Genomic DNA, 23,747 nt, shown 5'->3' with positions numbered 1-23,747 from the left:
AGCCGGGGGCCAAAGATGGTTCCTTAGATTTGGAGCTGAAACAATTATATCATTTTGGAGTCAACTTAAGTGACATTACTCACATTTACAGTCTTTAAACACAATACAGAGTACCTGGAAGTCTGGAAGTCTGGGTTGGATGGAAAACTTATACAGGAGGATGGATATACTGAGTTATACTAGGTAAATCAAACTCCCTTGGGTTCACTAGTCGTTAGAGCAGTTGTTTTCAACCTATGGTTCAAGAGCCCCCTGAGTTCAAATGACCTTTTCACAGGGATCACATATCAGATATCCTGTATATGCAACATTTACATTAGAATTCATAACTGTAGCAAAATTACAGTTATGAAGTAGCAAAGAAATAATTCTATGTTTGGGAGACCACCACAACATGAGGACTATATCACAGCTTGGATGCAGCATCCGGAAGGCTGAGAACCCACCATACTAGGGATTTGTTCACACAGAAACCACACGGTTTAGGCTGGAGTTGAGAGATCTGCATTAAGAATAAAATATGCAAACCATGGTTCTCTAGACCTGAAGAAATGTTTGAGAAACGACTAGAGGAGAGTCCCTGAGATGGTTGAGCTCCTCCATTTGCCTCCTGGGGTCTTGGTAGTTTCTCAATATCTAAACTTTATTTTCTTTCACTTTAAAATAAAAGTAAAACACATAGCTGGCAGTTGTCAATAATACAATATTTCCCAAGTTCAAATAAAGCTTCTGGATTATAGATGGCACAGAAGGTTATTATTAGAGTTATATTACTTTGTTTCTTTGTTTTTATTTATTTTGTAACAGAATCTCATGTAATAAGACCTGGGATAAGCGGTTAAGAAGGACCTTGGATTTTTAAGAAGGACCTTGGATTTCGGGTCCTCCTATCCTCTGAGTGCTTGGCCTACAGGCACTCACCATCACACCTGGTTCACGCAGGTCCTCATACTAGGGACTGAATCCAGATCTTCATGCATTCTAGACAAGCACTATATCAACTGAGTTACGACATCAACAAGTCAGCCTTCTTATTTAATGTCACCAAAATCATCTTTTTGTTTGTCGTCGTTTTCTGTCAATGTAGAGCAGAAAACAGTCCTGGAGCAAAGAAGACGTTTACCTAAAGCCATGTCTCTGGAAGCGTGACTTAGTTTAAAGTATCCAGTTCCAGGTATGTTTTACTAACTAGAAGGAAATCTTAGTGGAAGAGCAGGACAGTCCACAGGGGATTCTGGAAAAGCACAGAACTCAAAACACAACCCTCTCCAGGCAGCAGTCAAAACCTGGGATACCTGGCTTTCCCCTCACCCCTAGGTCTTTCTGCAGTCAGTGGTGAGGGGAAATCTAGTTCCCGCCCAGCAACAGCCTCTGCGTCCTTAGCGACAGGGTTGCAAAACCCCAACCGCGAGCTGGCCCTGTGATTGGCTGGATTCCTGAGCTCCACACCCAACGTTCTTGGGTGGCTTTTTAGACAGAAGCAGTTGAGCTTCTGAATTCCAGGGTAGGAAGCGCCACTTTGGTGGTAAGACTGCTTGCCCCTCTGATCCCTCCTGGGGATGGTCTCAAGGTTGATGCCCCACTGCGGGGGGGGGGGGGGGATAGGACAAGATAGTCTCAAATCTGTGTTTGGTTTTCCACACCTATAGCTTCAAAGAACCTGCGGTGGGCAGGATAAAGTCTCTTCTGGGGTTTTAGTCCACAGTAACTGAACTGAAATCATAGAAAGGTCTCTACTATAGCGGTCAGAAAATCAGAATACTGGAAAGACCTCTACCTTCTCCTTCCCCCTCCAATCTGGAATTCCTTGGTGAGGCAGCATACCCTCTCTGGAGCTTAGTTTCCCATCTGTAAAGCCAGTATTTAAACAAGAGTACGTTGTAGAGGCCCCTTGGACTCTCTGAAAAGAAGAGGTCAGTCAGGTTCACCTAGCACCACTCCGGCTTAGACACCCAGGGCTTACTTTAAGCTGGTTTTCATTTGCAGGGTCAGGCATCTGTGGGTACATATTGGAGAGAATTAATCCCCCTTTTGATATACAATGCTTCTTCAAGCACTGTTTCTTCTGCATTCACAGAAAGTCTTTGAGCATCACAGGAAATACTCTTGAATTCCCAAATGGGGAAAGGGAGTATCAGGGCTGAGTGTCAATTTTTCAAGAGATCTACTAATGCCTGGCTTTCTGCTCTGGCCTCAGGACAGTCCCATCCCAGGCCCTGCAGTCAGAAAGATGGAGTCTCCCAAGGACTCGGTGCACTTGCTTTGCAGTCCTTCTGAGGTTAAAAGATCTAGCTACACATACCACTCCCCTCACTAGTAAAGCAAGAATGGCCAGGGTTATTAAGAGTATCTCCCACCCAGTCTAAGGAGACAGCTTAGCCTTTCAACCTGAGTTCACTTCCTTGAACACACATTGGAGAAGCAGAAAACTGATTGCAGCAGATTCTTCTTTGTATAACACACACACACACACACACACACACACACACACACACACACACACCATGAATGTAATTTTAAGGATGTAATAGGTAATTTTATTGGGAGTGTTAAAGAAGTATAGGGGTGACATTCTTTATACCCAATCTTCCTAGGCCTTGTGATTTATTAGTAGAGAAGCTTATGCATTATGTCATGCAAGTTGTACGTAGCACAGAAGCTTCCATTTCCCCAACCCCTAGTAAGATAGTGAACTGGATAAGGACTAGCTGTAATAAAGCAGCTGGATTATTTGGGAAGAATTGAGGAGAGCTATTTTAACAAGGGTTTTCAGTCTTGTGATCTTGACTTCTCAAAGGATAAGGATGCTACACTCCTTACATAAGAATTTCATCTGCTTTTAGGAAAAAATGTGGAATGTAATAATCATACTGTTCTTGATTTTTTTCCCCCAAATATCTTTAACTTAGTCACGCTACTAAAGTAGTCTATATGATCCCTTCACAAGAATAATGCCAGTAGGTTCTGGTGTTATTGTTGATGAGAAATCTATAGCTACTTGGGGCTTGTTTATTTTCCTTCTCTAAGGATCTGACAAGATTTGGAGAGAGGCCATGTCTTCACCTTGGAAGACCCCACCTAGTTCGGCGCCAAAGCCAGAGATGATAGTGAAAATTATAGGAAGTAAACACTTTCGCTACTTCGTAGAAAAGCCAATGATGTAAGTTTCTTCTCTGAAAAAAATTAACTGTGTTTCTTAGATAATACTGATTTTTTTAAGCTAAGAACTTTTTAAAGTGTCAAACTTTTACTAAATTAAGCCATTAAAATATAAAAGTAGAAATAAAACAGTGTTGATAACTCCATGAACAATTTTTCTGATATTTTCATCTTTATAATTCCCCAATTCTCTTTAATTACTTGGGCTGATTTTGCCAATAGATGGGAAATATGAGCGCTGTGACACTAATAAATATTAATGGAGTATTGCTGCTTCTCGTAGTCAAGTTTGTAATCCACCACATGCAGTAATTTAGTGGTGGGAGGGAGACAGGGAGGCAGACTGTTAGTCAATTTGTTGTGAATTACAGGGGTGGGATTAATAAGAAATCACAGCTTGTAAGGTTTTCCCTTATTCTTTTTACATTTGCTCCTACTCTAAGCAAACTTCTCAGAGCTGGGCCAACATGCCTTTCTTCCCTTCCGTTAATGACATCATGTTTGAGGAGGGTCATTCAGACATCTTTAAAGTTAACTAGGTACTTGGCACAAAAGAACATTATAAGCTCTTTCCTCTAGATTTTCAGCTGTTTTTAAAAGAAAAGAATGCCAATTAGACTTAATTTCTTTGGGAAAATCTATAGCTAGTTGCCTTTCCCTCCTAAGATGATTTCTTTGTTTCTTTCTGCTATTGCTTCATTGAACATAGCTGTGGGAAGTAATGCTTATCAGTCAAGACAATCACCCAAAGCATACTTGAAAATGAGCACCTGTGGTCCACCTAAGACAAACTGATACAGAGTCTCTGAGTGAAGGTCTTATGACCATCGTCTTCCAAATGGATAAGCAACACCAACTGCCTTTGCTGTTTCACTACCAGCATTGTCACCCAGAGCAATTCCAACATGAAGGCTATCATCAGTCATGTTTGCACAGACTAGCAAGTGAGCAAGGCAGGATGGGGTCCATGGTTTTGAGAACATTGCAGAGTAGAGTGATGGGAGTTTTAATCATAGATCTGTTTCTTCCTGGTCAGTTGAAATTGAGAAAAATGTAGTAATATGTCTGGCCTTCTGTTGTAATCTATAAAGTAGGAATTTGATGACACCTGCATAGTAGGTTGAGAGGATTAAAAGTATGTGGGCAATTTGCAGTGCCCAGGATGTCCCATGTACCTCATAAGCGATTCTGCTATTGTGATTGAAGTATATCCTTCCAAGGATACAAAGTGTCTAATGAAAACCATATGCCATCCTATGAAAAGGTTGTCATTTCATTTATATTCTATGACTAAGAAGCAGGATATGTTCTATTCTATAGATGAAGAAACTGTGATAAGGTAAATAACCATTTTAAGATCTTTACCAACCCTCTGCCACTGTAAGAAAGCAAAGAGAACTAGCAATGGAACATACTTTTCTCAGGAATACAATACCGCCACACCCTTGTTTCTCTTCATAAAGCTGATTAGCTCCATTCCATTCAAAACTTCTTGTTTTAAGGATGACAAGTGTAGTTTGTTTCTAAAAGGAAAGTGAGGAGGAACCCTTGCTTAATTTAAAAAGTAAAGGAGTAAATGGCACATTAAGTAAATTGTGAAGGAAAAGCCACAGTTCTTGCTCATGAGACACTATAAAAGTGGAATTATTTTATAGTAAGACAGGTTTTCTGTGAACTTAATGCTGCTGTTTCTCGACTGCCATAAGCAATTAACATGCCTTGTTAGAATACTCTTCTGAAGTTCAAAGTGAACAGTTGTCAACAGCCGACTTGAGGTAAAGGAGATCAACAGCCGTCATGCCCCTTAAGTCCCAAAATACCTCAAACCAGAGCAGCTAAATCTGGAAAGGTTGTGCCTTTGGGTTGAACCAATTCGTAAAAATCTGCACAAGAAGTTTAAGTAATAACAAAGGAGGTGTCATCAACAGGAAAATCTGACTTAAAGACGAAAGCAAAAGAATAATGAAAAGAAGTGGAAACACATTTAGCTGAGATTTTCTATAGGACATTATTGAAGAGGAAATATTATGTCAAACTTGAAGATCTAGAACTGTGCATGATCTTGTTCCTCTGTCAATGTGCCAGAAACCACAGAATTTATTTTTCCACAGTTGTGGCTGCTAGAGATTTATCACTCAGGTAAGCATTCAGCAGAATTCCCTCCAGAGGTTCCAGAAAAAGATGTCCATGTGTCCTGTACACTGTTGCTTATCATTAGGGTTTGGTACTGTGTGACTTTTCCATGTTTGCACCTGTATTGAAGTTGCTCTTTTCACAAACACACTAGTCAACTGGATTATAGGCCCATTATATTGATATAATATATTAATATGCATATATATACATATATATAATGGTATATGATTTGGGACTTGAACATAGTGATTTCGATGGTGATACAATTCACCCCATAACAACCACACATCTGTGCCATACATAAAGTAGCTAAGGGATGCTGTTTACTTAAGATTGGAATAGATGTCACCACTCCTCTTTTCTACATTCATTATTAGATTTAAAAAAATATACTCAAGACCTATTTAATATAAAGAAACTTAATCTATGGGCTTTGAAGACTGAAGCAAATTTCCCATGGTTTGTACCGTCTTTATTTCCCTCTAAGATTCATCCAAGTTTTCCAAGTCAACCCTTTGCTTCTGCCTTTCCTGTCCCTAGTGGACTGTATGAAGCCTGGCTTTTACAGTGCCATGCATGAACGACCAGCATTCATCCCACTTGAGCAGATCCCAAGCTCCCTGTGCAGCTAGACTAAGCCAAATTGCTTTTTAAATGGATTCCCTATTGACTCCTACACATGCTAGAGTGAAAAATCTCCATTCCTCACCACAGCCAGAAGGATCCTTCTAAAACACAAATCTACTGTACCTGATACCTCCCATAACACCCTTGAGTATTTTATTGCATTGAGACTTCCTATATCTCTGTCTCTCCCCTTTAACTGTGAAGTCCTGTGCACAAAACTGTATCCTCTGCACAAAGTACAAAGTCCTCTATATGTTGAAAGCTGAGTAAGTGAATTAGAGTAACGCAGTTGCCAAGAAAAGTAAAGATCTAACAATGTTTCCTTGCTTTAAAGGATTTCAGGCCTGTGATCTCAAGCTTTCAAATAGCATGCAGATGTTACTCAGGATTCCTGAATAGTCTTTGATAGCTCCTTGATAGGAAGATATGCCTTTATCTCATCTCCAAAAAAGAGTAGGTAAAAATGGGGGATGAAATCCAGAGGCTTGTGAACAACCCCTAGACAAATTATAGCCAAACAATTTTAAGCACTAAACATGAAAGCAGTGATTTCCAAGGGTCAGGGCATCTTGACAAAAAGCAGATAAAAGCAGATTCAATTATACAGGCCTTCTCCTTACTGCTGGGACTATGAGGCCCAAATGAAAGGAATGAAAAGATGTGTTACTGTCAATTCTGATGAATCATCTCTCCCACAATGGCATGCTCTTGAGGTAAGGATATCCTGTTGTTTATTTTGCTGTTGCTAACAGCACAGTGCCACAGACCAAATACATCTGACCAAAACAGGTTTATTCATGCCCATGGTTCTGGAGGTCCGGGGTTGAGGTGGGTTGCATCTGACGATGGACTTCCTCGTGGCAGTCTTAGAGTGCTGCATTAATGTACGGCAGATAAAGAAATAGTGTAGGCATGATGTTTATTTTATCTGTTCTTTCCATTCTTCTTTTCAAATCCCACGAGTCTATCATGTGGTTGATTCTACTCTAGACTTTCATTTAGTCCAAAACACTTCATAAAGTCCCCACTTTAAAACTAATAGCTTGGTTGAATGTTTCCCTTTAGTATCTCTCAATGGAAAATAAATTCCAACACGAGTTTTGGAGGGCACAGACCATCTTAAAACTAAAATGCACATCAAAATATTTGTTGTTAAGTGATGAAATGATTGATAATTCGACCTTCTGAAAGTGGGATGGGGGATTTATGTGTGATACTTTCTAACATACCATCAAGGAAAACCACTGAGGCAAAGATGTAATAAAAGAATGATGAGGGCCCCTGGCAATTAAATATGTTAACAACCAAATCAACGTGAAACATAGCAGGTTTCTCCTTGGATAAGTATGTATGATCATGGTTACATGAGTTAAATGCTTAGGTTCCTGTCTGTGTCTGTGCTGGTCATGCACTAAGATACTCAGAGAGATATGCTCCCCCTCTTTACTCAGCACTCAAGGGAGGACTCTGCTTGATTCTAGATCAGTGTACAGGAACCCCATCATACTAAAGACGAAGGCAGCAGGGAGTATTAGAGAAGATCCTCAGGACAGAGCTATAATAAGTGTTGTTAAATTGATAATATATTGATGTTAAATTCATGAACATAAGTGAAATGTGCATATTCTGAGAAATTGCTTTCCAGTAAATAAAGTTGACCTCTACAGTTGCTTCCAATGTCAAAGGTTAGTAACCCATCCTTTCGTTCTTAGGGAGTCAGTTATCAGTAGAGCACTATTAGACACTAGGTAGGCTATCTGCAAAGATTTAAGGGGAAGGTTGTACACACGTACAGCAGCTTACCTTGGTATTATAAGTCCAAGTTTTCTCTGGTGTTTTCTCAAGGAACTCTCTTAGAAAACAAAATATTGTCACTTTTAGTCCTCTGAATTCATTCACAATAATAAATTTTATATGATTTTTAAAAACTGTTTGAAGTTTCATAGATTTAGAAATTAATGTATTACATGGAAAACCATCACTGTCCTCTCCACAGGTATGAAGGAGCACTTTCTAATAACTGAGTCTTGGGGATTCAGTAGGGCACATAGAATATTAGCGGCAGGAGACACAGCAAGCAGTGACCACTCAGATGGAGACAGTATAATCAGAAAAAGTGGAAATGATACAAGATGAATTCTCAAAATGCCTTTCTGGACAGGCAGCGTTTGCCTGTGTCTTTGTGGAAATAGAGCAGGTCCATGCATCAGAATGACCTCAGCACCACAGACAGTAAGAGGACCTGAGCTGACCCGACAAGTGTTCTAGCAGCCATGGTCCTACTAGACGCCACTTTACTGTAAAGATGCCTGCCTCCTCTGTTCTGAAGAAGAGGTTGCAACTTTCCACAGGTCGACGATCAGATATCAGATAACTGGACTTTCTAGCAACTGCAACAAGTAAGAAGGTGACTAAGTAGAATGCACTGAGCAAAACAACAAGAAGAACATAGCTCAACAAATGTGTGAGATCAGAGAGGCCAGCAAGCTCAGACCAGGTGCTGTGTGAGCCATGGTGCGAATTCTGCGTTATGTAGGACAAGACATTGTTGGGAAATTGCGAGCAACAGAGAATACATTCTGTGTATACTTTCCAAAACATGGTTCTGGCTACTGAGTGATAGGTAAACTGGGAGTGACAGAGGAAAGAGAGAGACCAATTAGGGCACTATAAGGGTAATCTAGGAAAAAAGAAATTGTAGCTTCTATGTAAACTCTAAATAAACTTTGTCATGTAAAAATTTGACATCAGAGCATGATGTATAGATGGGTTGGAATATTACAGGACTGAGAATAAAACTTGATGCAATAATTATCTAGAATGTGCTAGACTCAGAGTTTAATTTTGAATACTAAGGAAGAAGGAAATATCAAGGGACAAAGGGAATATAGGGTGAATAAATATTACCTACAATCTTCTAAAAATATACATTTGGGAGCTAATTTAGAGCATTGATGCTTCTGCAGAGGAGTCAGGTACCCATATGGCTGTTTGCAACTCTCTGTAACTCCAGGAGATCTGGCACCCTCTAGGTAAAAACAACTGATCATCAGAGTAAATGTTGCTGTGTCCATTGACACAAGATCCAAATGATGAATGTCCTAATATCATTCTGTCCTAAGTCTTTCATACTGTGTTTAGCAGCTCCTTTTTCACCTACTATGGCCATATTAGATAAATTCCTGTTTGCTCTGATATGGCAAGAAGCAGCACCTGGATGGAAAAGTTTATGTTGGTTCTCAGTCAGGTCTGCAGTAGAAGCATGAGGCAGCTGGTCACGCTGCCTCCACAGTGAGGAGCATAGAGCATGCTGGGACTCAGCTTGCATTCTCCTTACTTACCCCATAACTCCAGCCCAGACAGTTAGGCTGGGTCTTCCCTCTCAATTCATCTAACCTGGAAACTCTCATAAAAACATGCATGGACGTTTGTCTCCTAGTTGATTCTTGATCCTGCCGAGTTAACAGTATTACCTGTTCCCATGGGTTTTGTTGATCCCTTCTGTTTGGTTTTGTGCTTACCTGAAGTATTGTGAGAAGTACAATGACACATAAGACACTGCTGTTCTTAATGCACACACATAGTATAATGCACACGCAGAAACCTTCAGTTTATGACATCCTGTAGAATAACAAGGAAAATGTTTACCCACTGATCCCAGATATTGAGACTATATGGTAAAAGTTGTTGATTTATCACTTAAAATTCTGTTTTTCAAAAGGAAAGGAAAGCTTTAACTCAAATCCCAAGCACTATTTGAGATGCCTGTAACTCACACCCTGGACAAAATAACTCTTAGCATGAACAGAGCTATTGCAAATGAATAAGGTAAGTATGAGGAATTTAAAAAAAAATTTTGACAACAGACCCAGACACTTAATTTACAAAAGAAGAAATGAGTAACTGATAGGAAAGTTAAGCCTGCATTGTATTAGAAGAAATGTATATGGCAATTAGGTATTATTTTTTACAAATCAAGTTAGAAACACTTTTAAAATGAAAATATCCAGAGTTGACAAGGTTTAGAGAATGTGCAGGTCTTGTAAAAGTATGTGCTCATCTAAGACCTTAGCTATGTATATACCTCCATATAATAAAAGCATGAGGTCAGATTCTGTCTCAGTTGGGGTTTTTCTTGCTGGAATAAAACGCCAAATCATAAACACTTGGCAAGGAACAGGTTTATTTCACCACATACTTCTCAGGTCACACACCATCTCTGAAAGAAGTCAGGGCAGGAACCTGAAGGAAGAAGGTGATACATAGGCCATGAAAGAGTGCTGCTTGTTGCTTGCTCCTTGGGGCTTGCTCAGCCTGCTTTCTTATAGAAGCCAGAACCACCAGCCTGGGTGTGGCACTGCTTTTCCCCACCGATCATCCATAAAAATTGAAAATGGACCACAGGCCAATCTAGTGGGGACATTTTCTCATTGTGATCCTTTCTTGCAAATGACCCTAGCCTGTAGCAAGGTAACCAGAAAAATAATTATGGCTATACCCCTTTCTTGGGAAGCTGCTGAAGATTGTAGAGGGACAGCTTCTAGTCCTGGGTAGCCGAATCCATCTTTTGAACAACCTGTTGGCCATTGTGGCAAAGCACCCCTGGGCTGGAAGGTGGTGGTTATGCTCTGCCAGGGCATTAACATTTCTGGGAATTTCTACAGAAGAAAAAGTTAAAGCACTTAGCCTTTCTCTGAAAAGATGGGCACCAACTTTTCACAAGGCCTCTTCCAAGATTGCAGCAGAATTTTTTGGCTCATTCTGAAAGGCTGCCCCATGAGACCAAGTGAGGCCAAGCTGCCCAGGAATACTCAGTGTCTAACCTATGACAACAAATCTATTTTGGCTGGAGCCTACCAGAAAGTTTGCTTACCTGAGGCATCAAACTCATGAGGTTAAGCAGAAGTATGAGGCAGTGATTAGCCACTCTGAGGAATAAGAGGGAAAAGCCAAGATTCACCTTCGGAAGAAGCAGCCGCAGCTCATTAGACTTGAGAAACAGGCACAAAAGAATGTGGAGAAGATGAGCATGCATGGAGGCCCACAAGACCAATGGACTCCTGATGTGGGGCCAATAAAGAGAGTGCCTTAATCAATCAATATCAATCAATCAACCAATAACACTTTGGCCTAAGTGTTATACTTATGCTTCAATCCTGTTGTAAAAGTCATTCTTGAACACAACGGTTAATTTTATAGATTTTCACAAATTGTAAGGCTGGATTCCAGTAGGAAACAGATTTGTACATTTGCCCTCCACAATAAGGAAGTTTTGGTTATGATGGGAGTAGTTACGGAGTTACAGAATCAAAGTAAGAAAACTTCAATGTGCAGCACAGGGTCAGTATCTGCAAAGTGGGTACCAGCAATCGGTCTGAAAAGATCACAAGATTCAAATGTGAATGCTTCACTCCTTCTTTAAATGAGGAAAAAGAATACCCTTGGCAGGGAAGGGAGAGGCAAGGATTAAAACAGAGACTAAAGGAACACCCATTCAGAGCCTGCCCCACATGTGGCCCATACATATACAGCCACCCAATTAGACAAGATGGATGAAGCAAAGAAGTGCAGGCAGACAGGAACTGGATGTAGATCGCTCCTGAGAGACACAGCCAGAATACAGCAAATACAGAGGCGAATGCCAGCAGCAAACCACTGAACTGAGAATAGGTCCCCCGTTGAAGGAATCTGAGAAAGAACTGGAAGAGCTTGAGGGGCTCGAGACCTCATATGAACAACAATGCCAAGCAACCAGAGCTTCCAGGGACTAAGCCACTACCTAAAGACTATACATGGACTGACCCTGGACTCTGACCTCATAGGTAGCAATGAATATCCTAGTAAGAACACCAGTGGAAGGGGAAGTCCTGGGTCCTGCTAAGACTGAACCCCCAGTGAACTAGATTGTTGTGGGGAGGGCGGCAATGGGGGGAGGGTTGGGAGGGGAACACCCATAAGGAAGGGGAGGGGGGAGGGGGATGTTTGCCCGGAAACCGGGAAAGGGAATAACACTTGAAATGTATATAAGAAATACTCAAGTTAATAAAAAAATAAATAAATAAATAAAAAATCACAAGATGAATGCCATGCAACTAAATGGAGCGTTCTGAAGCACAAGCCACCATAATGAAGGGAGTGGCCTTCAGTACAGAGATTACAGCAAGACTGAGGCAACTGGCAGGCAGAAAACCACCTCCACTAAAGCTATCCAGCCAGAGTCAGAGGGAGTTGCTAACAGAGCCTACTTGGACAGCTTGTTAGGAAAGAGAATGGCATGGGTCTCAGTATGGAATATATTTCACAGAACAGGGTGTTCAAATTGATAAAAAAAAGTTTGTGACAAAGTATATCTTAATGGTACAGGATAAACTCTTGTATATTGACACGGTGAGAAACTATTAAATATTTAAAGTATACAGAAATTAAAGTATTGCTATGTAAGTTTACCCATATTTTAATCTCAACCAGAGATTTAAAATATTCAGGATTTGATTTCATCTTTCTTTTTCTTGGTTTAAAAATCTGAAGATAATAAAAAGTATCTGTGCCTGAATATGGCAACTTTGCATGATGATCTCACACATCCAGTTAAAAATTCAAGATAACCCAAGTTTCTATTTGCATAGTGTAGTATTAAATCCATGATTTCTTTATGTATCACTGATTTAGTCTAATTCAACCAGATAAAATAATGGGCAAGGATTATTGTTTCCACTCCATAAAACTGTGTATAGTATCTAGGACAGTGGCTCTCAAACGTTATAATGCTGCGATCCTTTAATACAGTTCCTCATGTTGTAGTGACCCAGAACCACAAAATTATTTCATTGCTACTTCATAACAAATTTTGTTATTTTTATAAAACATAATGTAGATATTTGTTATGCTTGATATCTGATATGCAATCCCTGTGGGGTTCATGACCCTCAGGTTGAGATCCACTGATCTAGGATAGGCTACAAAAGAACCTATATCCTTTCAGTGTTCTGGGGACATGGACTGTGAGCCTGGTCCTCAATTAAGCTAACGGCTTTGAAGCCCTGGAGACCCTGAAAGGGTGGTAGGAGCTTCACCTGCTTCAGGGAACCAGGCTCTTGTCACATATCCATGCACCCACATAGACTTGTAGCTATCAGACATGTAAGGACAAGGCCCCAAGCCCTTTCACATGTAAATGAGGCATTCTTAACATCTCAGACCAAGACAATAGGAAAACATATGTGACCTGTGGTCACATAGACTTCAACATAGAGATCTCTATGCTATGGATGTATCTAGAAGCCCAGAGGGCATTGCCAATAAGATTCCCTTCCGAGACATTCCTCCTTGGAAAAGGTATTTAATCTCGGGCCGCCCTGACAAGTGGGGTATGGTACACAACCACTTTCTACAATGACAATAAATGGTTTGGAACCACAGACTGTCTCTCTTCATCAAGATCCACTGTAGGGAGCCATTGAGGAGGCCTTCACCTACAGAACCACTGCCCGATCTTCTGTAGAAGGCCTCTCTGTGCTCCCAGCCACAATCATCAACAAGCCTGCTGCCTATCAAGCCAAGGATCACCTCTGCTGGGACCAGCCCAAGCTCCCCTTCTCAACCCCCACCTCCATCCTGGACTAGCTCTCCCTTGTCTCAGACTGTGGTTTCCCACCACAAAATGGTGCCTCAGTGCTTCCGTACATCCTGACACCTGCCCGGTGTCTCATGGGATAAGTTCAAACTATCCTCATCCCACTGTGGATACAAGACGTGCAACCCTCCAAGCTTAGTGAGAAGTCCTCACTCAGACACAGTCCCCTAATGTGAAGAGGTACTTGCTGAAGACACTGTGCAGTTATACATTCTGCTTCAATTTGCAATAGCCAAGTAAATAGGAGAGAAAGCAAGTAGAAATGACACAAATCCTTAAGACTCTTAACATCTATTTATTTCCAAAAGGCCAGTTACCCGATGGAAAATAATTCACCCGGGAACACCCTATTGCAATGTTGGTCTTGGATTTTCCATAAAACTAAAGAATTCTATTATTGACGAGCTGATTTTATACTAACCACACTTTGCTTTTTCAAGTCGGCAATTCCTAAAGCTTCTACTTATTATGATTATCAAATAATAAGGTATCCAGATACATTAGGATCAGTGTAGACTTCCCTTGACTGAAATCTGGCACAACCTGTGCACTTGAACTTTAGAATCCTTATTAGTAAAGCAAGCTCTAGAACTCAAGAAAAAAAGGCATCTACTAGAGACCTGGGTAGTGAGGGGGTGCTTGTGATGGTGGAGCACCATAAGAAACAATACTAAATGGCCCTTTGTTAGGGCCTCTGAGCACAAGGCAAAGTCCCATGGTGTCTTCTCATTCTCTACTGAGATTGAATGAACATAGAGCATACTTGGCAAGTGCTCATTAACTGAAAATTTTCTCCAGCCTTCTTTGTTGTCATTCTGGTTGTTGTTAGCCTTTTTAAAATTTTAATAATCCTACTAGTTTGTGATGGCCTTGAACTCATTGGTAAATGAATATGACCCTGGTTCATAGTTTTTTCATAGGTTCCCAAGAGTCAGTTGATCCATTTTTTTCAGAACATTTTTCTTATTTATTTACTTATTTACTTACTTATTGTATTTTCTCTTTTAATAGTGACTTATATATAATTCTTTCATGATGCCACTTGATCTTTAGGTGCAGTTTTAACCTCCTTTAGAATGCATATTTCTTTTTATATAATTTAGAATCTTTCAATTGTCATACTATTGAAAGTTTCTGTTTAAATGATACTTCCCCTTTGATGAGATCTTCAAGCTTAAACAGTGTGGGTACAATGGCTAGCTTAGACAGATGTTTACCACCATAAGAATATGGAGGTAATAATAACAAACAGAATTCAAGGTCTATGGTACAAGATACACAACAGTAATAAATAAATACTTCAGGAGAGCAGAGATACTGAGATACCATTCACAATTTAAAAGGAAATCACAGCAAAGAAAATGGCTGGGTGGATTAATTTCTAATTTTATACCCTTTAAAATCACAATCATTTGAGAAATCTGCTATATTCTCCAAAAAAAAACCCTTAGGATAAATGGGTTGGAAATGTAAACTTACTATTTTCATTAATGCCAGAACACAGCTCAGTGTTATAAGGGGTTGAGCCACTTTGGGACTGTAACATCTCTGTCTTGGGGAAAGTGTAGACATAGGCTGAATGAGAACTTTGACGCTCTACAAAGACACTGGCTTAGAATACAGACTAGCGACCACTCTAGGTTAGTCTTCACTAAAATGTGCATTGATACTTTAAAGATAAGATTTAAACCCCTAGTGTTTAATTACGAATCGCTTTTAAGTTATAGATCTGAAGTTGAGGCACACAGGCTTTGGAGCCATATGAGTCTGGATTAAAGTCATAATCTCTAATATGAGCAGTGAGTAAATTACTTAACTGCTTTGATCAATGATTTTGGGGGGGGGGGAGGAGTATCCGACCGAAGTCAAAAAACCTGCTAGACAAATTCTAAAAGAGTTGTAACACTTAGTGATTTTTATCATGACCATAATACTAACTTTGCAAACTGTGAATCCACCTTGAAGTGTGGCGTATGTATACATTATGACAAACATTTATGTGTGATGATATATATATTTACAATGTCACTAGTGACAGAGCAATGATTCGATTGAGTATAGATGTAGGAGTAGAATTAACATCGTTTTAACATCTTTCTGGAAACTAAATCTTTTCTCATATCCACGCAGTTTACAAAAGGAAAGAACAATGGTAAAACACCTTCATATATTTTCACAATAACATTTTCAGCATACTGTATCGCAGATTTTGTCCTTCAGAAACTATGATATTTCAGTTACAGTGTATTTCAGGTGTATTACCTCTCCAAATGTTATGTCTAACATCTTTCTAAAACCTAAGAGGAGAGGAAAGACCCCGATTGTACTGATATCTCTCTGACTTTCAATAACATTTTACGAAAATGAAAATTAGATCTCCAGTCCCTGTGCTGTCACAGTCCCGGAGGATGCTCTAGAGGATAGTTGGCACATGGTCGAGAATTGGAGGCATTGATTGGCTGCCAAGGCTGGCAGACATTTTGGATGGCATCTGGTGACCTTTAACTGAGATCCCCTGGGTACTCTATTTGAGATTTTATGTAATCCAGATGAAATGCGTGAACCGTTGAGGTGGAGTTGCATGGAAGGGTCATCAGGGACCCTGCATCACTAAGGCAAAGGATGCTGCCACTCACCCTGTACTGTTTCTCTTCAGCCTCATCACTCTGAGCTTCATCAGTGGGGAGCCCTAAAAGCCTAGTTGCAGGAAGTCTCCAGTGTGGGCAAGAGAAGAGTTGGGCAGGTTGCCCTCATTTTTGATCACTCAGCAGCACTGTAATCAACCCTAATTACTCTAGCCAGGGATGCTACTGAATTCTTTATAGTAACCCTAGGATCAGAAACTGGGGCCAGAAGTACATGTGAGGAAGCTAACTGCCAGGTTTCCAACACACTACGAATGCTGTGTTTTCCCCTTTCTTTTAAAATGGCAAATTTCTATTTTCAGTAAAGTAGGTAGCTAGCACACTGCCTAGAAGAAAGAACTGTGAGTTTGTGAACAACACAACAAGAAATGTGTGTTGAAGAGATGTTTGCGCTAAGCAGAGACACATGTCGTTTCTCAGCTGGAGAGTCTATTTCATGCTAATTTTTAAAGTGCTATGTATTTTTTTTTAAAGACAGTTTTTACTTGAAACAGACCTAACAGGTTATTTTTGGTTTCACATCTACCGTGGTTGCTCTAAAAGACAGGCAGATACACTGCAGAATTTCCTGGGCATTGCTGTCTCGAGTCTACCAAGTGAAGGATTTCGTAGGTAAATAAAGCAAAGATGATTACAGGCTCTTTGCCTCCACACAGGAGTGTTATGTCTCCTCCATGGCCTTTAAAGTCTGTACTTCCTGCTTTGGTGATCTGTTCCTTTTTTTTTATCCTCGTTCAATCCCAAGCTTCTGTGCTCACCCTATGACCAGACTGTCTACAAGTTATAAAGCTGAAAACTCTAGTAGAGCTTTTCAGAGTATACCACTGAAAAGCCATATACTGCCCTAAAATCTCTGAATCTCAGTTTCTTTATGTGGAAATGGGGTGTATATACCTTCTTTGGGATGGATTTAGGAACTGAAGAGATGGAAAGGGCTATAGAGTTGACAGCATAAAAGGAGACAATCAGGAATACTTTGTTTTACTACTTATCACAGACCATAGTTATGTCTCTCTCCTCTGAACACCAAATAGTACTAATTCTTAGCACTGATCACTAGACATGGATCTGTTAGGCATGTATATCTGTGAGATTTATGCCAGTTTCTCAAGATGTTTAGAGGACTATATTTGCATTGATATAAAAGCTTGTATCGGGTTGGGGATTTAGCTCAGTGGTAGAGCGCTTGCCTAGCAAGCGCAAGGTCCTGGGTTCAGTCCCCAGCTCTGAAAAAAAAAAGCTTGTATCTTGTGTTTGTTCTCACTGGGTTTTTTCAAACATTATACAGTCATGTAGCAAATGCCCAGTTCAAGAAAGGGGAAGGTCCTAGTACCCCCAAAGCCCCACATTCTCCCTTCTACACTCTATATTAACCCTCATGGGTAACCATTATCCTGACTTCTGGACAAAGATTAGAACAATTCTAAATGTTATAGTTTGTGTTATTTTAAATGAAAGTTTAAGTATGTTGAAAAAGATCAATGTTATATTTGTTAAATATGTACTTTCTTTTTCTAGCCTTTCGCCTTTCTCTATTGTCTTTGGATTTCACCAGTCTGGAGAAGGCATAGTTCTGGGTGACCATCACTGTCTCCTTTCTCTGCATCTCCATGAGGAATACTGAGCACTCCTGGAGGAGAGCATCCATGCTCTCAAACTGGTGTCACATAAGTCTGTGTTCTCCATCGCAACAGACTAGCACACTGTTCTCCTTTCCCATTCAGCCACCAGGTCTCTCACTCTGCCTAGCAGATAATTCAAATCATTTCTCCTTAATTCAGACTTTCCATTGCTTCCTTTCTCAGTGAGACCAATCAAGTAACTGTCTGATTAGCAGAGAAAACATTAAGAGGTTAGAAGTTACTAACCTGTTGTCACCAAACACACAAATGGGACGGCACATATCCCCAATGGCATTTTTCCTGTCTCAGGCCTCACTGACATAACCTCTTGTATCTGGTTCTCTGTGCTTCTTCAATGGTATCTTCTCCCCACCAGTGTTGCAATGTGTGTTGCCATCTCTAAAGACAACCGTAGGAAACAGCTGTCTGAAAACCCAGATTATGCACCTGTTGCCACACCCCTTTACTCAGGCAGCCAGACTTCTTTATGCTGTTTTATCTACCTCCTCTCTATGGTTCCTCCTCTCTCTGGTTCCTCCTCTCTATGGTTCCTCATCTCTGTCTTCCCTTCCCTCATTTTCTTCTAGTTTCCACTTCCAAAGTTCACTGAAACCAGCTCTCTGACCCCTGGCTCAGGATATGGCAGTGTTCGTATGGCTAAACCATTGCAGAACACTCTGGCATTTGAAACTGCTGTCTGAGCTTCTTCCTAGAAACATCTTTTTTGTTTTGCTGTTTACTCAATGCGCCTGGGTTCTCCCCTGACTTCCCTGACATTTCTTTCCACTCAACTTTTAGAAACGATCTCCTTTCTTTTCCATAGATGTTAATCTGACTTCTCTCTAAACTTTCTCTTCCATTCCATGCTGATGTCAACAAAAAGATGACCATAAAACTACACATATGTTCAAAGACCTGCTCATAGCTTAACTTGGATCAGATTAACAAATAGTGGAGCATGTGAGAGAACATTCAGAGGGAAAACAGAAGTCTTGGGGACAAATAACTAAGGAGAGACAGAGCAGGCCTGGGGCCCACAAGACATCCTGCCTTTCTGGGTGCAAAGGCTTATTTGACTTATAAATGATCAATGTAATCATGGTTGGTGTTCAGTTTTGACTGTGTTCACTTCTTCTAGTAAGTGATCTGCAGCAGATACTCGGGTTATTAGGAAGTGAGAAGAGAAAAATAGCCTGAGAAGACAGACAGGGGCATGGTGCTCTCGGGTACATGGTGCTTAGACAGACAGACATGTTTACCACTATATCTCACAGGGCTGCTACTGCTGTTCACACTTCCAGACTCACACCTTCTGCTTCTCGTGCCAGCGCTGTATATGATGACGAGTATTCCTTATGACTGACAAGGTGCAAACTCTCTTCACAGTAGGCAGAACGAGACATTGAAGACAGAACCTCAAACCCCACTCCCGGAACCCGGGACTGATTACTCAAGGCAGGTATGCAGAGACCTGCCAGGACCCACTGACTCTTCCGAGCAACAAATAAGTGCTCACCCAGCTGAGAAGGAAGAAAGCGGCCAGAAACCAGAGAGCAATCAGAAGTTCCTAACCACAGTACTCGGTAACAGATTCCTGGATGACATGGTGAGTAAGAAGAAATGGCCAAGCTTTTCTTGGTAATTCAGTAAAAAAAGTACAGAGGAAAACATAAATTCATACAAACATATAAAGTAGAAACAAGTACTTTTTCATAGAATAGAATTACAAATACTTCCTTTTCAACTAGAAAACAAATAAGTACTTTTTCATAGAATAGAATTACAAATACTTCCTTTTCAACTAGAAAACAAATTTTGAGGGGATTTTGTGTAGTATAACTTTGTCTACAACAAATTGAGTTGGACAGCATAACTGTGGCAGACTCACTGATACTCAGTAATCGATACAGTAAATGGGCGTCACTAGCCATAAAATTAAGTTTATGTTCTTTTGCTGTGATAAACACCATGATCAAAATTAACTTAGGAAGGAAGAAAGGGTTTGTTGTATCTGACAGATTATAGTCCACCATGAAAGTAGATCATAGATATAAAATGGCAAGAACCTTGAGCTGAACCTGAACTGAAGCAATGACCATTGAGGGATGGTACTTATTTGCTTGCTCTCCATGGCTTGCCCAGTCTGATCTCTTATATATCTCAGGACCACCTGACCAAGTGTAGCACCACCCAACATGAGTAGAGCATCCCTATATCGGTCATTAATCAATAAAATGCCTTGCAGACATGCCTAAAAGCCAGTCTGGAGGGGGCATCTTCTAAGTTGAAGTTCCCTCTTCTCAAATGACTCTGCCTTTTGTCTAGTTGACAAGAATCTAACCAGAACACCATGCGAGGTTCCAGCCTCCTGGAGAAGAAAAGTCTGTCTGCTTTCACATCACAAGAAGAAAGATTATTAATTTTCAAAACCCCACACATCCCTGTCTAAATATCAAAAACCATGGGCCCTGAACTCTCTTGATGGAAATACATATCACCAGACTCTACCAGTAACCATCTGAGCCATCCATAAAAACTGTCCTGAGAAGGATAAATCCAAGTGATTAGTAATTTGAAATTAAAAGGCAAGTATAGCACCAATGGAAACCTGGATCCAAATCAAGACCAAACTAATGATTCATTGATAGCAAAGTGCTGTTTCCAAAAATTACTGAAATTTCAATTAAATGGATACATAGACTGGGCGTTTTGCACTGCTGCCAAGCATTAAGTGACAGCCAGATATTTTAGTAGAATACTGATTAAAGTCAGCATAAAACTCAGAGAGAAATATTTTTAGCTTATAATTTTAATAGCCCTTTAAAAATTTACCAAGATGCTAGCTATATTTTATCCATAGGAAGAAAAGAATGCCTATGGATTCTAACCTTCTGTGCATAAGAACCAGGCAAAAGACTGTGTATGTGGAATACTTGACAACCCACCAGTGTATGTCAGGATGCTCTCTGCAGTGCTGAACAGTTATAAAAGTAACTTGACCAGTAAGTTAGTCGGACAACTAAGGCTAAAACTCTGGCCTTCATTTAGTATTTTCTATTGGCTTTCCCATGGTGAGTTCTTGAAGGCATGCTCTGTTTAGAGCAGGAAAGAATAAACGAGCAAGTTTATATATTAAAATAGTATTTTATGAACACCTAAAAGTCTCTGAGTTTTCCTCTAATTTCCTCTAGCATTAATGTATTTCTTCTGTTTTATCATTCTCAAGAAAGACTTTAGTAATAATACTATAGTTAACAAAAGTAAAAAACCCTCTTTATTATGGCCAGGTACTTTCAGATACACATTATTCCCATTCTGTGCATTGCATTACCAGATGCACATGTCATTGTTGTTTCTCTACTGTGATGGATGACATCCTGAGATTCCAAGTTAAAGTGACTCATAGGGCACAGATAGGATACTTGACACACTTTTGACACTGTTGCCACTGCTTTGTGCTGCGTCGTCCTCCTCTTCCTCCTCTTCCTCCTCTTTCTCCTCTTTCTCCTCTTCCTCTTCTTCCTCCTCCTCCTTCTCCTCCCCCTCCTGCTGCATATCCTTCTGCCCCTTCTCCTCTTCTTCCTCCTGATCCTTCTTTTACTCCTCCTCATCCCTCTCTTGTTCTTCCTCCTCTTCTTCTACACAAGATCTAATGCATTGCAAACTGACTTCAAACTCTGTGTAGCTGGGAACCACCTTCACCCTCCTATCCTCCTTTCTCTTTCTCTTGAACACTAGGATTGCAGGCATCAAGCCTGGTTTATATGGTAGTGAGGATGGAACTCCGGGCTTGTGTATGCTAGATAAGCACTGTATGAATTGAGCTACACAGTAAGCCTTCTGTTTCATTTAAATTTTAATTGATTCCCCTAATCATAAAATATTACATAATTACTAGAAAACAGCATAATAAAAATAATTAAAAACTAAAACAAAATAGAAAACTAGTGGCTTTCTACCCTCTAGATGTTGATATGGAGTGAGAATCATTATGTGTATAATTTTCCCTCTCCTCCTCAATTCATTTCAAGGGTTCTTCCATCAGCATGAAAAAAGTTCTCCCTACACTGTAACTTCAGCAATTCTTTATTCTCGTTTAGAGCTAGCAGATATCATTTGCCATGTGTCAAGCACTACTCTAAGCTGTTTATGCATATTAACTAATTTCTACCACAGATCATTCAATGATGCAAGGAACACTTAGGAACAATTACATCTTTAGTTCATGGATAAGGAAACAGACAAAGGCAGTTGCCTTGCCAATATCATAATGCTGAGAAGTCTCAGTCTAATTATTCTAGCGTAGATTCTAGCACTGCTGATTCCAGATTGAATCTGTTCCTTTGCTTTGCTAAAATCAAAGTCTTTGTAGCACAGAAGCTAACTCATACTCGATGTCCACTCACCTATAGTCAGCTCCTCACTGGTGACATGGACCTAGCGATTACCATGACCACCAGAAAGAAGTTTGCTGTGTCAGCAGTGCAGCTCATGGACTTCCTCAATCTGGAGAATTTCCTGGCTATGTTACACCAAAGCGAAATGACTTTCTTCTCCCCACCTAGAATTCATCATGGGCTTTTGAGGCTCAGTGTGGGACCCTAGCTACCAAATACAGGAAGGCCTCCTGGGAGGTGTGGGGACTGACTAATTGGTTCTGTCTGCCAGGCAGGCATGTAATGCTGGCTTGCCAGATGGCAGCCACATTTGCCTGGTACAGAAACCCTCATTACCACCTTGACTAAGTGGTAAATGGAATCCTGCTGTAGTTATAGAAACACACCAATCAAAATGACTTCTAGATCTTTATCACTCACACACAGATAAAAATAAGCCTGGGATGTGGCCCACAATCTGGACAGATTAATTTGCTCCAAAAGAGAAGTTACTGATAAAGGATGGGACTGTACAAAGAAGGGCAAGCAAGCATCAAATAGTAGGTGATATGCAAAGGGCATCTTTAATAGGAGGTAAGGCTTAACATAAGAACACAACATTTTAAATCTTTAAGAATAGTAGTACATCTAAAGATGAGCTGGAAAGCCTTAAGGGAGTTGTGTAAGGTCTCCTAAGATGAGAAATGGGCTATTGTCAATACTCTTTTTCTTCCCTTGGAAAAACCTTTGAAAATGTGTGTGTGTGTGTGTGTGTGTGTGTGTGTGTGTATGTATGTATGTATGTAACACATATACACATATATGTTTTTAATATATATATATTTCTCAGAAACATAAGTTCTGATTTCTTTGATAATTTTTTTAAAGAATGTGTGACTAACATCAAAGACAGTAACACTATTTTAAAATATAAATTAAAGTGTGCTTATAGCATCTGGCAGCATGAAAATAAAAGTGTGAGTGCTTTCATTTTAATAGCTATCACAGCCAATTGGTAACAGTGTTCTTCAAAGACTTTTTGCATAGATGACATCCAGCTATGCATTAGAACCCCATGATTTTTGCCTTCACTGTAGAGATGAATAGGCATATACCAGGGCCTTTCCCACTTGGATGTGTGTTTGCAGCTCAATCCCACATGTTCAAAGTAGATAGAGTCTTTGCTCTTGCTAATCTTCCTATGACCAAGCACTTCTCAGCTCCACTCTTCCAGATGCACGAGGAAGAAACCAAGATAGGCTTTCCTCCTCTCACTCCATAACTCCCATGTCCAGCCAATCACTGAGTTCCTTATATTAGTTCTTTCTTCTGTGCCTGTTTCTTCTGTTTTTAATCTAGTCAGAGTCCTATTCTGTCTTACTGCACAGACTTTAATAATCTTCACACCCCTGGATTTTCCGTTTTTTAAACTCCCCTTTTTGTACTGATGGGCTATTATAAGAAATCTTGTTACATAATATCATGCACTTGATGGTTTGTGGCAATTACCATGTGTACTTACTTCAACAAGTGTGAACCAGGTCAGCCT

The 23,747-nt window shown here is 40.2% G+C and overlaps 1 protein-coding gene and 1 non-coding gene across 5 annotated transcripts in view; one reads left to right on the top strand and one right to left on the bottom strand.

The window, feature by feature from the left end:
- Window positions 1-1,397: 1,397 nt before the first annotated feature.
- The window catches only part of C5h1orf87 (similar to human chromosome 1 open reading frame 87), a 69,265-nt gene continuing 46,915 nt past the window's right edge, over window positions 1,398-23,747 (top strand). For 2 of the 4 annotated variants that reach the window (XM_087550527.1, XM_087550526.1), the window contains exons 1-2: window positions 1,473-1,525; window positions 19,209-19,428. In XM_087550527.1, coding sequence (XP_087406653.1) covers window positions 19,426-19,428 — 3 coding nt within the window. In that variant the 5' untranslated portion in view covers window positions 1,473-1,525; window positions 19,209-19,425. 4 annotated transcript variants of the gene reach the window in all.
- Window positions 15,401-15,463, bottom strand: LOC120103241 (U7 small nuclear RNA). Its single transcript, XR_015621532.1, has one exon. It is a non-coding gene; the product is annotated as a U7 small nuclear RNA (small nuclear RNA).

The sequence above is a fragment of the Rattus norvegicus genome, chromosome 5 (assembly GCF_021556685.1).
Source record: "Rattus norvegicus strain SHRSP/BbbUtx chromosome 5, alternate assembly SHRSP_T2T, whole genome shotgun sequence".
Taxonomy (NCBI): domain Eukaryota; kingdom Metazoa; phylum Chordata; class Mammalia; order Rodentia; family Muridae; genus Rattus; species Rattus norvegicus.
The sequence above is the reverse complement of the archived record's forward strand: the minus strand, read 5'-3'. Positions and strand labels throughout refer to the sequence as shown.